This window comes from Callorhinus ursinus, unplaced genomic scaffold, assembly GCF_003265705.2.
Source record: "Callorhinus ursinus isolate GAN/ISIS: 27379988/994484 unplaced genomic scaffold, GSC_fseal_2.0 scaffold2, whole genome shotgun sequence".
NCBI lineage: Eukaryota > Metazoa > Chordata > Mammalia > Carnivora > Otariidae > Callorhinus > Callorhinus ursinus.
In genome coordinates this window covers 101,379,682-101,394,192 of record NW_027397064.1, presented here as the reverse complement: position 1 = coordinate 101,394,192, position 14,511 = coordinate 101,379,682, and the positions used below count along the sequence as shown (strand labels likewise).

At 41.8% G+C, this 14,511-nt stretch overlaps 1 protein-coding gene across 4 annotated transcripts in view; it reads left to right on the top strand.

Annotated features, from left to right (window-relative positions):
• CLASP1 (cytoplasmic linker associated protein 1) overlaps positions 1-14,511 on the top strand; it is a 260,116-nt gene that overhangs the window by 211,911 nt on the left and 33,694 nt on the right. For all 4 annotated transcript variants that reach the window (XM_073885224.1, XM_073885214.1, XM_073885207.1 and 1 more), the window contains 3 exons: positions 1,298-1,441; positions 2,419-2,525; positions 11,232-11,382. In XM_073885224.1, coding sequence (XP_073741325.1) covers positions 1,298-1,441; positions 2,419-2,525; positions 11,232-11,382 — 402 coding nt within the window. The remainder of the gene's footprint in view (positions 1-1,297; positions 1,442-2,418; positions 2,526-11,231; positions 11,383-14,511) is intronic.

Genomic DNA, 14,511 nt, shown 5'->3' with positions numbered 1-14,511 from the left:
CTTAATAAATGCTTTTGATATGTCTAAAAAGTAGTTTTTGATGTTGTAAGAAAACATTCTACTGATATTTTGAATTTCATAATTTTTATTTTTGGTTAAATATATTTGGGTCTCTCGATTATCTTTTTTTTTTTTTTTCCCTCTCCAGACAAAAATAATCATTTTGCCTTTACTGGATCCAGAATTAAATTTTAACATTGTGAAAGCATTGAAATATTTTGTGGTGTTTATTTCCAGAGCCTTTCTAAGCAAATAATATATTTTGTAATACCCTATATCATGGAAAAAAATATACAGAATAATTACTGCAATCCTAAAATTAGAGTGTGTTGGACAGATAAATGTATCCTTTTGGTCAGAAGATATTCAGAATGTTTTTCTTTCTTCTGACTCTCAGAAATTTGTTAAGAAATGCCATTATTTACTAAAGTTTTCTCTTGGCATAGTTTTTCTAAATCAAAACTCTTGGAACGAATTCCTCAGGCTTTTTTAGTGCCTGCTACTACTTAGTACCATAGAAAGCACATAACTTGCTAGAGAAACCTGAGTCTCATTGGGCTACTATTGCTTCAGCTAACTGCTTTCCCACCTTGCTGTAAGAGTGATCACCAGCAGTCCTGCAATATATTGTCTCAGTTAATAAAGAAAAGTAGAGCATTTGCCAAAACAGAGAAGAGTACGTTTTTAATTTGTACCATAGAAGTCTGGTTTGCTGCCCATGGGCTGTCTCCTCACTTCATAGGCATAAGAGTAGGAGTTCTCCGGATGTATTTAAACTCTTTTTCTAGAATTTCTCAGTCCCTCAGAGTGGGCTTGAGGAAAAAGGCTGCTCAACGGGTTGCTCAGATAACCCGTTGGCAGCTCATGGAGAGTCTTGTTCTCCCCAGGATGCACCGGGAGCCCTGTCCAGTTCTGACTTAGTAGAGTGAACCATCGTCAGCCTTTTCACGTTCTTGGATTGTTTCATTTATGGGTTTGCCAGCTTTGTGCCTAGTGCTGGACAACACAGGAAAAGTCATTTATTACAAGCATGCTATGGAAATTCAAGGCCAGGGCGTGAAGATGAAACAGGGGTGTATTTTCCAGATTGAAGTCAGGCTATTTATAATTGATCTTATTTTCTCCAGATGCCTTTTGTTTGTGTTTTTTTATGACAAAGGTGTCCTCTTTGTTTTTTTTTTTTATTATTATTTACTTTACTTATACAAAAACATTTTTGTAAAACAATTTTAATGAAAGTTTTGACCAAAATATGCTATTGTCTATTACATAAATTAATCAAGTGTTCTTTTTCCAGGCAGCACAAATTGTGCTGATCTCTCTGTTTGAATTGAACACTCCTGAATTCACCATGTTACTTGGTGCCTTGCCAAAAACATTCCAGGATGGTGCCACCAAACTCCTGCATAACCACCTCAAGAACGCGAGTAACACCAGTGTGGTGAGTGCTTGGTCACAATTGATACCTCTGTAGCGATCATGACCTCTGTGAATCCCTGGGCTAGACGTGCTCTAATAAAATGGCCAGCTTTCTTGTTCTCTTTTAGTAGATTGTGAGCATCTGAAGGGTGGGGGCCGTGTCTGATCCTGCCATATTCCCAATGAATGAGTGAACTTGGTATTTAAATATGGCCTTTTTTGGGCGCCTGGGTGGCTCAGTTGGTTAAGCGACTGCCTTCGGCTCAGGTCATGATCCTGGAGTCCTGTGATCGAGTCCCACATCGGGCTCCCTGCTTAGCAGGGAGTCTGCTCCCTCTGACCCTCTTCCCTCTCGTGCTCTCTCTCATTCTCAAATAAATAAAATCTTTAAAAATAAATAAATAAATAAATATGGCCTTTTCTTACATGAGATTGTTCAATCAGTTAAATTTTTACTTGGTCATTTAGTCATTTATTCATTGAGTTACTTACTTTCTTCATATGTAAAGATGGAAGTGCTCATTTTGTGTCTGTTAATCTAGCACAGCTGACATCAGTCATTCAGCTTCAGGAATCCCTATGTGACAGTTACCCATTTTAGGTGTATGTGCACTTAAAGTAGGCCTTAATGATTCTTTAAAAAAAAAAAAAGTCATCCCAATTATGCAGATTTTGCCCTTCTATTTACATGTGGATTAAAAAGCTAAGTGGGGGGCCACCTGGGTCGCACAGTCAGTTGAGCATGTGACTGGGTTTCAGCTTAGGTCGTGATCTCATGGTCATGAGATTGAGCCCTACGTCAGGCTCTGCGCTCAGCGTGGAGTCTGCTTGGGATTCTCTTCCCTCTCCCTCTGGCCCTCCTGCTTGTGCTCTTGCTCTCTCACTCTAAAATCAATTAATCTTAAAAAAAAAGAAAAGAAAAGAAAACCTAGGGGAAGGGGGGCGCTATAATCTATGTTTAGCCCTTGAATAATGATGCTTATTCTGTTTTCACACCAGGGCTCTCCGAGCAATACAATTGGCCGAACTCCCTCCCGACACACCAGCAGCAGGACCAGCCCCCTCACCTCCCCCACCAACTGTTCCCATGGGGGCCTATCTCCCAGGTAATGCCATTTCAACAAAAGTGAAGAAACTAAAGCACCCCAGTGTCTGTCCAACCTATTTCTAGGTTTTTAGACCAAGCTTAATAGCAAAAAATGAATGGGTATCATGAGACTATGGGGTTCTAGTCCTCACCCAAATCTTAACTATATAATCTTGGGCAAAGCAGTTGACTTCCATGGCGAAATGGGCAATTTGTGCTGAATGTTCTTGGAGATTCTTCCAGCTCTGAGCACTCCCTAGTAACTTAAAATTTTAAAGCTAAGTTTACATTTAGTACTGTTTCACATAGAAACCATTTAGAAATTCATCACCTATTCTCCAAGTGCTAGGAGCACCTGAAGGTATTTGTCATCTAAATAAATCCCCTGTAGTCAGTCCACACATAGCCTGGGGTTGTTTTCCCACCAAGCAGCTGTTCCAAGCATAGTTGCTGTCATCACAGGCTCACATTTGAGGCAGACTGCTGCTCTGGAGAGGTATTAAGAACCTGAGAACTAAAATTGGATCAGCATTTTCAGATTTTTGTTGGGACCATGCAAACGTTGGTCTTAGAGAGTCTGAGATGGTGACTTAAAATCAGAAAAATGCTTTGTCTCAGGGTCTTTAGACTTCTCCATCTGCCCAGAGCCTTTGGAAGTCTCTGCAGGTGACCCCCTGGCATGTGTTGGAGTCTCTCATGGCCTCACATGGAGTAGTGGCCCTAGAGGCCAGACTTCATAGTGCCCGGACCTGTGAGGGTCATACATGCTGTGTTTGTCTACCAGACGTCCAGGTCTTTGCAATCCCTGGCCACAAGGATCAGGGGGCTGTGTCTTAAGGGATGTTGACACCAAGATAGTAAGAACATACCACAAGTACTGCCATCTTCCCTTTAAAGGTTACCTCTTTAGTAGGAAAATATAAAAAATATAAGTGCCTTTAAATTTATTTTAGATTTTTAAATTCCCCAAATCTTCCATCCTTACCAGTAAAGTTCTCTTTAGTTCTTCAAGTTGTCATATAAATATTGAAACATATGAAATTTGTATTTTTCTCTTGGTGAAACAAAATATTTTATGTACTTATAGTATGCTACGTTTATATTGCCTTATTTCTAATCCCCCTAAATCTCCCTGGTACTATATTTAGGTAGAATGAAGAATGATGTCACGTCTCCAAGTTTGGTCTGTGTTGTCCTGATTTTAGCAGGCTGTTATAATTAGATAGTTGACATCAGAAGTGAATGAAAATATGTCTGAATTTCCCCAGGTGTGACTGAGGCTCAACCAACTATTTTTTTTTTCATGTTAATATCTGTATCTAAAGTATATGACTTACAGGGTCCAGTGTTAACAGTAAAATCAGAGTTCTCTTTCTCGAGGTGTAGGGCAGGGGCAGGATTTTGTGGAAAGCTTGAATTCTCTGTAAATGGTTGCTTTTGTCTAGAAGTAATACTTCACCATTAATTAGGAAATCTCTTCCATAATACACAGTTCATACTTCTTATCTTTTAGTTCTTTCATTATTAGGGTGGCACATTCCTTAGGTAATAAGCAAAAGGTAAAACTCAAGTATTTTTATTCTATGTACTGCTAGTCTTAAGTAAAAGACCAGTGGAGGCCACTGGTGTAATCCATCCGAGCTAAGAATTGGCACGGTATTAATCTTCACGGATCCCCAGATTATTAAAAATTTTACTTTTCCAAGTCACCATTCATTTTTAGTTGGCCTGGCCTTAATTTTTACTGTCAGGTTTGCTGGTTGGTGGAAGAAATTAAGAGGTTTATTTTCAATATTAATATCATTTTCAAGGTTAAAGCCAAGTGTGACCTAAATGTTTTCTTGCCAACAAATTCCATTTTAGGGAATTATTTAATTGTGTGGCCTCTTTATTTTTTAAACGAATGTGCCCTCAGTCAGGGCATACCTAGCCAGATGGCCTTAGTCAACAACTTAATTAAACTCAGTAGAAGTGATTTTTCTCATAACTAAAACTGTCCAGAAGTAGGAAAAATGGCCTCCTGTCATTATATCACTGGGAATATTAAAGTAGGCCACATACTTTCACCAGGAAGATTATAAAAACTATGAACACTTGCATTAAATAGGAGAATGGACTAGGTTACCCCATTCCTGAGGAGACGATAGACAAGTTCTACCACATATAATCTCAAGGGTTTTTTGAGCAGTGCTCTTGAAGCATTTACTTTCTGTGAGCTGCCATTCTTTCGAATCATCTTAAACATATGTTAATTTTTTATTCTTAAGAGGAAAAGTTACCAGTTGTTTGTTTTCAATCCAATTTTTTTGTATCAAAACGAACTAGTATTTTTTTAGTCCAAAAATTCTACACTAAGATCATGGTGTGTTAATAAGGAAATATTCTAAAATGATGAGCAAATCTAATTTGATAGTTAAAAAAAAAAAAAACCCTACAAACAATGAATCATGGAACACTACATCAAAAACTAATGATGTATGGTGATTAACATAATAATAAAAAAGCAAAACAAACAAACAAAAAACAAACCCTAGTGAGGAAGTTGTTTTTATCAACCCAGTAGTCTTAGAGAAAATCATAGCTAGCATGTTAAACCTTTGTGAAACATTCCATTAAATTGCTTTTTGTGTGTGTGTGAGGGAAGAATTACTCCTTATTCCCAGCAGTAAACAAATACTACTGGGTATTTAGAGAGGAGATTTGTAACCTGGAGTTTTTCATCATTCAACGCATATATATTTTTTAGCTTATTTTACCCAGTGTGATTTGTGTTAAATGAAAAACAAGAGTTGCAGGGGGCTTCAGAAATCCCATGATGTCCGTTCCCTTTGAGATCAGAAAGTAGGTGGCAGTTCTTGCCCCCATCTTGCTGTACATTGTTGGCAAACGTGTTTTAGAGTAGAATGACACAAAACAGATCATCTGTTACCCCTAGCAGCAAAGGGTAACTTTAGGTGGATTTTACAGTCCATTGCATCAGAGGATCAAGATTTTCCATAGAAGCAAAGTGGGGATTAACTGGGAGACCCAGCCTCCCATAAGCGGTGGAGGGGGTGGTGCATCTACTTTATGCTCTGCCTGTTAGCAGAGCTCCAGCCAAGATGGCCACCCGAGTTCCTCTGGTTACCTCCACCCCTACTCAGTGTGGGACTCAGAGAAAGTCTGTGGGCCCTCGTGTGCCGTGGTGACCTCTCCTCTCCACACTTACCTTACAAAATGAGACCACAGCTGTCTTTGGCAGAGACTAGCTCTTAGGGCCCTCATGATTGCCAGCCTCAGGCAGTGCTGCTCCCTGGGGACCACCTTGGGCCTGGGGTCACATTTCCTTCCAGGTCGGCTCACACCTCTCACAGTGGCTGTGGCTCTCCTGAATCGCAGCAGCTGTTAGAATGTCTGTTGGGGCCTCTGCGGGCCCCGGCCACTGAGCGGCATTTACAGAGTGAGGAGGGATGCCTGTGTTCTCCGATAAGTTATTTCTCGAATCAGGTGATATGAGCAGGGAATTGGGGGGTTTTGAGACCTGGCGCTCTGGCCCTCTAGTGGTGCTCTTACTTTTTCAGAAGGAAATTGCCTGTCCCGGGTCCCGGGCTCAGGGAGCACATCGTCCCCCGCTTGAGTTCTTTGGTCAGAAAGGCATGTTCTCTGAGTCTTCCTGCTGTAGTCCCTCGGATCCCATTTGACTTAAGGCCCGAAATTCCTCCTTTGGCTCTTTGTAAAACAATTGATGGCATTATCTGAAACTGAACATCCATGCATATTTGTATGGAAGTACTTGTAATGTCCTTCCCAAGTGCAGACACACACAAACACACTCACACACTCTTACACTTGGAATCTCATGATTTAAAAATGTAACACGTGATCAAGAGGGGAAGGAATAAAGTGGCCTTATTGAGGGCCAAACTGTAAAACCAGCCTTGTTCATTTTCTCTGTATGGTGAAGTATAAATTTTGCTCCAGTTAACTTTGACAGAGCTTGGTCAAGGAAAGAGGAGACTGGAAGACACTTAGGATATAGTGTCTCTCAGTCCCCTCCTGTCCCCCCCCTCCCCCGTTGCCTTGTTTTGTCTCTCTCTGACTCTCCTCTTCTGATCACTGCAGTCGCTTGTGGGGTTGGAGTGCCGATGGCCTATCGAAGCACCCACCTCCCTTTTCTCAGCCCAACTCCATTCCCACCGCTCCCTCCCACAAGACTCTCAGGCGTTCTTACTCTCCCAGGTAACAAGCTACCTGTTAACCTTGTCTGAGGTGTCACAATATTATTGCATTTCCAGCGTCGTCTCAGGGCTTTTGGAAAGCCTCTGGCTTAGACGAGCAGGAGTAGAGCCTTGGTGAGAAGTGTGAGCAGGTGCATGATCTCTGTTGACCTGCATGAGTATGACTCCTGCTGTGTCACAGGGACAGATGACCAGTTCATCAACTGACCAAATCCAGCAGCACCTACGGGAGCAAGCCTTTTGGCCCCGGCAGAGCTGAGCTCCGCCAGAGGTGCTGGGGCAATGCCCTGAAGTCAAGGCAGGCCACAGGGGCACGGTTTCTTTCGTATTCTTCTCAGGAGGACAAGGCATGCCCGCTCAGAAGCAAATGAGACCTGCTCTTTCTCAAACCGTACCTGTAGCGTCCAGTCCCGCTGTTGGCAATATGGACTGATTTCTTGCATGATGTACTGCCATGTGGTGAGAGTCAGAGGACACAGATCCTGAAGGGAAGGCCCGAGAAGTACATCTCCTTGGTGTGCCCTGCCCCTAGGAAGGAGCGCAGTCGGTATTCTCACCTGGTTGAAGGTGACGAGGTTAATGAGTCTAGAGGAAGGGTGGGGCTTCCTTCAGATCTAAAACAGATGGTAAATCGGTGGGACAAAGTAGGGGCCACGGATTTCTACAGATACCTGTTTGAAGGTCTCTTAGGTGGTTATTATAAAGGTCCAAAGATCCGAGGACCCCTTCCCTAGAAGCCTGTAATTGCACGAGCCTGGGGCAGCCCAGCTGTCTTTGTGCTGTGTAAGATGAGTTTGTACCCGCTGATAGGATAGGGTGAAAACAACCAAAAAAGGTCTGTTACTTCTGAATGCCTCGTAGGTTGCTTTTGCACAGATTTACATTCCTACTTTGTATCCTCAACTCAGTGAAGCTGTACATTTTTAATAAAGTCAGCTAAAGGTTTTAACAACATCTTCCCTTTGAAACTCTCAGAGTTTTAAGAGTAACTTCTCAAGTACAGAGAACCCTGTAATGACTGTTTCTAGATACACAAGGTTAGGGCAAGGACACAGCAACAATGTGACAGCTGCTGTCATCAGTGTTAATAAAGCATGTCAGTGTACTTAAACTTTTTTTTTTTTTTTAAGGTTAGCCATGCCTCAAAGTAGAAGTCCACTTATTGACTGTGTTCCCGTACACTGACCTGTGTGCCCTAATGGGCACTGAGCTTCCCCACCCCCAGCCACTTTCCCATCCAGCCATCAAGACTCCCTTCCATTGGGCATCTTGTTTCCAGAATCATCTTTCACGCGTGCACAATAGCACAGCTAATTTTAATAAGTACCCATAACTTCTGTTGACCATTGGAGGGAGAGAGCATTGACAAGAGACTTCTGTGTTTAGAAAAACACATCAGTTACCGACAAATAAGAGGAAATCTTTGTCTCTTTGCTTTCTGCCAAAAGCGTATTGATTGCATAACAAGGAATGATTATATCCTAATTCCATTCCTGGTATCTTTTCCCTGCAAAATGACAAAGAGGAAAATCTCAGAAAGCAAACCTCCTGTCTCTAGTGTCCCCATTCTTGGAGACCTGACCTCATGCACCTCCCTATCCACGATATGGATCCTTCACAACAGGGTGAGTCCAGAGCTCTATTCTGCCTCCGTATTGGATGACGTGGCCTGACCTTGGGTCGGTGACTATTGACCGATTGAGCAACTGTTTGTAATCTAAAGAATTCTAAGGAAACCTTTCTGGGGTCTAAACACAGTGTTTACAGAAGACCAGGAGCTGTCCTTTAACCTCAAGGATTATGTCCCTGAGCTAAAACGAGACAGAGTATGGGGGCAGGTGACAGACCGGGGTGTCCCTAAGCAAGTCTCTTCTGATAGGAAAAGCCGTCCCTCTTGCTGTGCTCCCTTATGGTCTGCTGGCTGGGACCACGGTATCTGTGATTCACCAGGGACTGCTTTGGGGATTTCCTTTTTTCCCCCCTAAAAACTGAGGGCTCATAGGCATTGATTTGGGAAAAAAACAGATGCCAAAACATGAACTAGCAAAGAACGTAGCGTTCATTACCTGTTTCCTGTTAGAAAAAACGATACTATCTCACCTGGAGCTCACAGTTTTAGCTTCGTACCAAGGAAATACTTCAGACCTCAAGCTAGTGAGTCCAAAAAGAGTGTCACCACAGATTGTACTTGGTCATGCATGTGTACTCCTAATTATTAATTGAAAGTAAGAAGGAGGAACATTAACTGGCAGGATCCTTTTATTATTTTGAAAAGAGGCTACTGTAATGCTAAAGTTCTGTGAACTGCAGTGAAGTATTTTAAGACCACTCAGGGTACGCATAGTGAGATGAAATTATGTGAAAGCTAACATTATCTGAAGCGACATATGGAAAATAATATTGTGACATCCCTTAAAAAGCTGAACGTTCCGCCAGACTTCCTCTTGTCCATCTGTCATTCTTTCCATTGTTGTTTTTTTTCCTTTTGCATGGGCTATGCTATTATTTTTGGTTGTCGTGATTGAAAGTATTTTAAGGCATCTTTTTTACATCTTGTATGCGTATTTTTTTGTTTGAGTCATACTCAGCTTTTATATATAAAAAATAGTGTACTGGCCAGATGTATAAATGCCTTTGTTCCCGCGTAAGCTGGTATTGTGGTGTTCTAGAAAGGAGGGGCCGGGAGCCCCTGTGCTCCTCGGTCATGCTTTCTTCACATTAAAGGGATATTGCCTCATGGACAGATAACCTTATGAACTTAGCAGGGGTTGAAATCTTGAATTCTGTTCAAGTGTTTTAGTCCACCTCCTGTCAGTATATACTTTGGAATTTTAGCTGTAAACGTGTTCGTTCACATTTCTTTTGTGTTTGATGCCAGAGCTAGTCTTTGAGTTGGCGTGTAGTTTTGTGAGCTCTCCAAGTACAGTTAGAGCATGGATTTTCTTTCATTCATCAGAAAAGAAGAATGGGTTCTCTCTGGGCGAGTGTTGCAGTTTTAGGTAAATAGCTCCTATCTCTGAAGGGTGAGTTCAGCTGCTGTGCCCCAGCAGAACCTGTCCAGCCTTGGAAAGCACTTGGATCATTACAGCCTCGAGCCAGCAGAGGTCTGGCTACTCCCAGATGAGAACTGTGCAGATCTTGTCTTGCTCATCCGCCCATTCTCTTTAAAAAAAGAGAAGAAAAGGGGAGCGGGCTTAGTAAATATTACTTGTTTTTAAGGTACAGGAAACTTAACCTCATTGTGAGAACGTACGGGATTGGTTGTGTTGTCCATAGGAAAGGTACCTGCCCGCAAGTGTCTAGGTTCAGTTCCTTCTCTTGAAGATGGAAAGAGTGCTTTTCTTTTGTCTTTAATAGTGTTGTCAAATGCTTACTTGTATACAGCCAAGGACTCTTTGAGTGTCCCCTAGCCATCCTCAGGATAGCTCAAGACTTCCTATAAGTTCAATTAGACTGACTCATCTGATCTTCTCTTGACATTTTCTTGAAACAGGTGACACTTAAACACGGGTTTTTTTTTTTTTTTTTACTTGTCCTTGGTTGACTGTCGCTTCTTGTCTTGAACTTTCTTTATGCTGTGCTTTATCCTGTGCTTGTCTGTGATATTCTTAGTGAGGGACCGTGGTGGGTTTTGTTCTTAGGACCACGTTTCAGTGCACTTTTCAGACCTCTAAAGGCTGCTTGTTGACACACTGCATTATACCTGAAGGCTCTGTGGGACTTTTGTTCTGTTTCATGTTTTGCTCTGCACGGCCAACTAAAAGAACAATAGTTGACATTACTATTCTGTAAGGGACAAATATTTCTTGCTTTTTGAAATACTTTTAGACATCCATCTAGGAATGTGACTTCTCTGTAGAAGATCTGTTTTTATTATAAAACACATAAACATAAGCATCTTGGAAGAGTTGGTATTCACAGCAAGTGCCTGGGTTAGATGGCACAAGAGACAGTCCGGAGCCTTTTGGTAGGGTGGATCTGACTTGGAATCATTTTTGAATGTAGGGTTTTATTTCACAAGTTTCTAATACTGGTAAGCATAACCCCGTCTTGTGAGGTCATTTGCTTTGCTCCTCCGAAACTTGCTTGTAATACTAGCTTTAATTTGAAACGCCCGTCCCTTTTAATCTGTTTGTACATTTGAGACCAGTAACAACCAGACTCCTCGTTTCCATCTTCAAGATATGAAAGTTATTTTTCCACTTTCATTACCTCGTGCATTGTCACCAGTTGTCACCCTTTGAGTTCTTGCATTCTTGTGGTTATTGCTGTTCCCCACTGGTTCTTACCGAGTGCCGGTGTAGTGTGTTTGGGGCCTGGTTTGACAACACGGATAATTGTCCAGTGGTGGTGCTCTAACAGAAGGTGTCTCCTTTTCATCCCAAGTCACCTAAAGATATAAAACTATAATCACACCTTACTCCATAAACCACTGAAAGTAATTTATGCCCATAGCTCAGATACTTCATATGCTTCAATTTAAGAAACACACTATTTTTGATCTTTAGCATGCTGGAGTATGATACAGAGAACCTGAACTCGGAAGAAATTTATAGTTCTCTGCGTGGAGTTACGGAAGCCATTGAAAAGTTTAGTTTTCGAAGCCAAGAGGATCTGAATGAGCCAATTAAACGAGATGGCAAGAAGGACTGTGATATTGTAAGTATCCCCAGGCTAGCAGAGAACAGTATTTCAGTTAAGTGATAATTCTGAAGATTGACCACCGTGAATACTGAACTTCATCATTATTTTTATCTTGCAGTTAGAATAATATTATTTTAAGAGGCCCAAGGTAACTTTATAAAATTTTGAGTAACTCTCAGCTGTCTGTGAAAAATGTAAACTGCCTTTTTCTCCCCTGTTTGCTTTTGTTTATCCCGGACATATTTTTGGTCCTGTGACGTGATAAAAATAGTAGGCCTGAATCAGACACCATCGTGGCTTTCTGGAAGCTCTAGTCTCATGCAGAGGGAGGCAGATCCGTGGGAAATCAGTGGTGTGGTGGGGAGTGGTCAGGGCTCAGTACTGAAGAGACATGCTGGACCAGTCTTGGTGCTCAGGAAGGGTCAGCAGGAGAGATGTTTGCAGCCTTGGAGGTGCATGAAGCAAAGGGTCAAAGGGAGTTTGGACAAATAGGAGGGAGACCCTGTGAGAAAGCAGGGAGATGGCAGTGGGCATGGCATGATTTCCCTTTGTGGGTGGCTGATGTGGAGAGAGTGGGCATATCATGTGGGTGGCGAGGTTTGGGGAAGAGGCTGCAGAGGTTGGCTCAGGAAGGGCATTCACACCCAGGGGACTTTTCCGCCAGTGTCTTAACTTTACTCTGGGGTCAATGGAGAGTCTTTGAAGGATTTTTTAACCAGGGAAGCGGCATGGTCACACTTATATTTTAGAAAGATTACTGTCACAAAGAATGCCTCTGGAGGAAGTAGGGTTGGGGAGGGCATGAGCTGAAATACTAGAGTCAGAAGTCTCTGCCTAGGACTCTTAAGTGCTGGGGCAGTTTAGTGAGATAATATCCTAGAAGGAGAGAAAAAATGTATGTCATCCCCTTTGGAACACAGTGAATTCGGTTTTGAATGTATGTGACTTGAGGGACCTGTGGAATATCTGAGTATATGTATCCTGTAGGCCTTTGCAGGTACCAGTCTGGAGTTTAGGCTGGCCGTTCAGGCTGGGGATAGAGATTTGAGAGGCATTGACTAGTTGGCTTGACGATAACTAAAAGGTGAGTGAAATCAACCAAGTAAAGGGTAAGGACAAAATCCAAAGGATCATCAACACTAATGGAAAGATGGAAGAAAAGGAGTTGAAAGAAAAGCTACAGGTTATTGTGTGGGAGACCAGGATAGTGTGGTGTCAGAGAACTTAAGGAAAACTTTTGGGAAGGACCTTCAAGCCAAGGAGAGGGATCAGTCAGATGTGGAGTGAAAGGGCTCCATTGGATTTTTTTTTTTTCCTAGCTGCATTAAATATGACCAAGTGGAAATTGAATTATTGAGCAGGCTCAGAATTCAACATCTTAGCTGCTTGATGATCAGAGTGTTAGCAAAGACCACAGTGGATATAAAAATGCATTAAGTGTGAAAGATTTGGGAACTGGTATGTCTCTTTGGCTTGATAAGTGACTCAGTCTAATAAGACAGACATCTGTAAGGATGAATGTCAGATCCACTGGGAAGATGGCTCCCAAAAGCAGCAATGAAAACGCTCAACATGTGGGAAAAAGCCCATCTTTATGAGTGATTACAGAAATATGGTAAGCATACCTTTGAGGTTCAACTTTATTTCTAAATTGTTCCACTTTGTTTCGAGTAGAAATTAAAATATTTAATGCTAAAAAGGATATAAAGAACTAGTAGAATAGGGCGCCTGGGTGGCTCAGTTGGTTAAGCGACTGCCTTCGGCTCAGGTCATGGTCCTGGAGTCCCAGGATCGAGTCCCGCATCGGGCTCCCTGCTCAGCAGGGAGTCTGCTTCTCCCTCTGACCCTCCCCCTCTCATGTGCTCTCTCTCTCTCTCTCTCTCTCACTCTCTCAAATAAATAAAATCTTAAAAAAAAAAAAAAAGAACTAGTAGAATATTGGTGGCATGGGAACTTGATACAGTTGCTTTGGAGCTTAGTAAATTTAGCATAAGTGTTTTGTTTTGTTTTGTTTTTTTAAGAGAGAGAGAGTGAGTGATGGGGGTGGGTGGGTAGGGGGTGAAGGGGCAGAAGAAGAGAGAGAATCCTAAGCATGCTCCACGATCAGCGCAGAGCCCAGCATGGGGCTTGATCTCATGACCCTGAGATCATGACCTGAGCCAAAACCAAGAGTCAGTTTCATATCTTTTATCCGTAATATAACTTTTGACAATCTACGCTAAATAACAAATTCAGCAAAAGGAAAGAAAGTTATTTACAGTGTAGTTTATCTCAGCATTATCTATAACAAAACCCAGAAACATTGAAAAAGTAGAAGGGGAATAGTTGAGTAAATCTTATTAGAACACAAATGGAAATAGTGGTGTGAGTAAACATCGTGGTTACAAACAGTGTTTGCATGGGACATGCTTACACTGCGAGGAAAGCAAAATATGTGGGCGTGTATACTCTGATTCCCACTCCACGCAGTCTGCGGGAAGGGAAGGATGGGGGTAATACACAACTTTAAAAAGGAAGATCTTTTCTTTTGGTTTTTGTTAAAAGTGAATTAGAATTAGGATGGGGGTTAGCTTTATTTTTAAAATGTCTGAAGTTTTTTAAACCCTTTCTCCTAAATTTTTTCATTGTAATAGTATGTGTTTTACTTTGAGAAGAGAGTTACAAGGAGAAAAAAATTAAATTGTCCATGAATCATCTTCCTACCGCAAGAAAAGCCCAAAGTCTTATTTTGTTCAGGTCTACCCATGGATTATATATCCTTTTGACATCTTAACAGTTAGCAGAAAATAGTTTTTGGTGGTGTTAAAAACCAGATGCATCCCAGCTGTTCCACTAGGTGTGTGTCCAAAAGCATTAGAAGAAGGGACTGGGACAGATACTTGTACCCCAGTGTCCGTGATAGCATCCTTCACGGTAACCAAACTGTAGAGAAGCAGTCAAGTGTCCAGCAGATAAATGGATAAAGAGAATGTGATAGATGCATCCAGTGGAGGAGTATTCAGCCATAAAAAGGAATGCAATATTGACGCATGTTACAACATGAATGGACCTTGCTTAGACCAAGTGAAATAATTCAGAGACAGAAAGTAGAATAGGGGTGACCAGAGCCAGGAGGGGTGGGGAGTTATTATCTACTGGGTACAG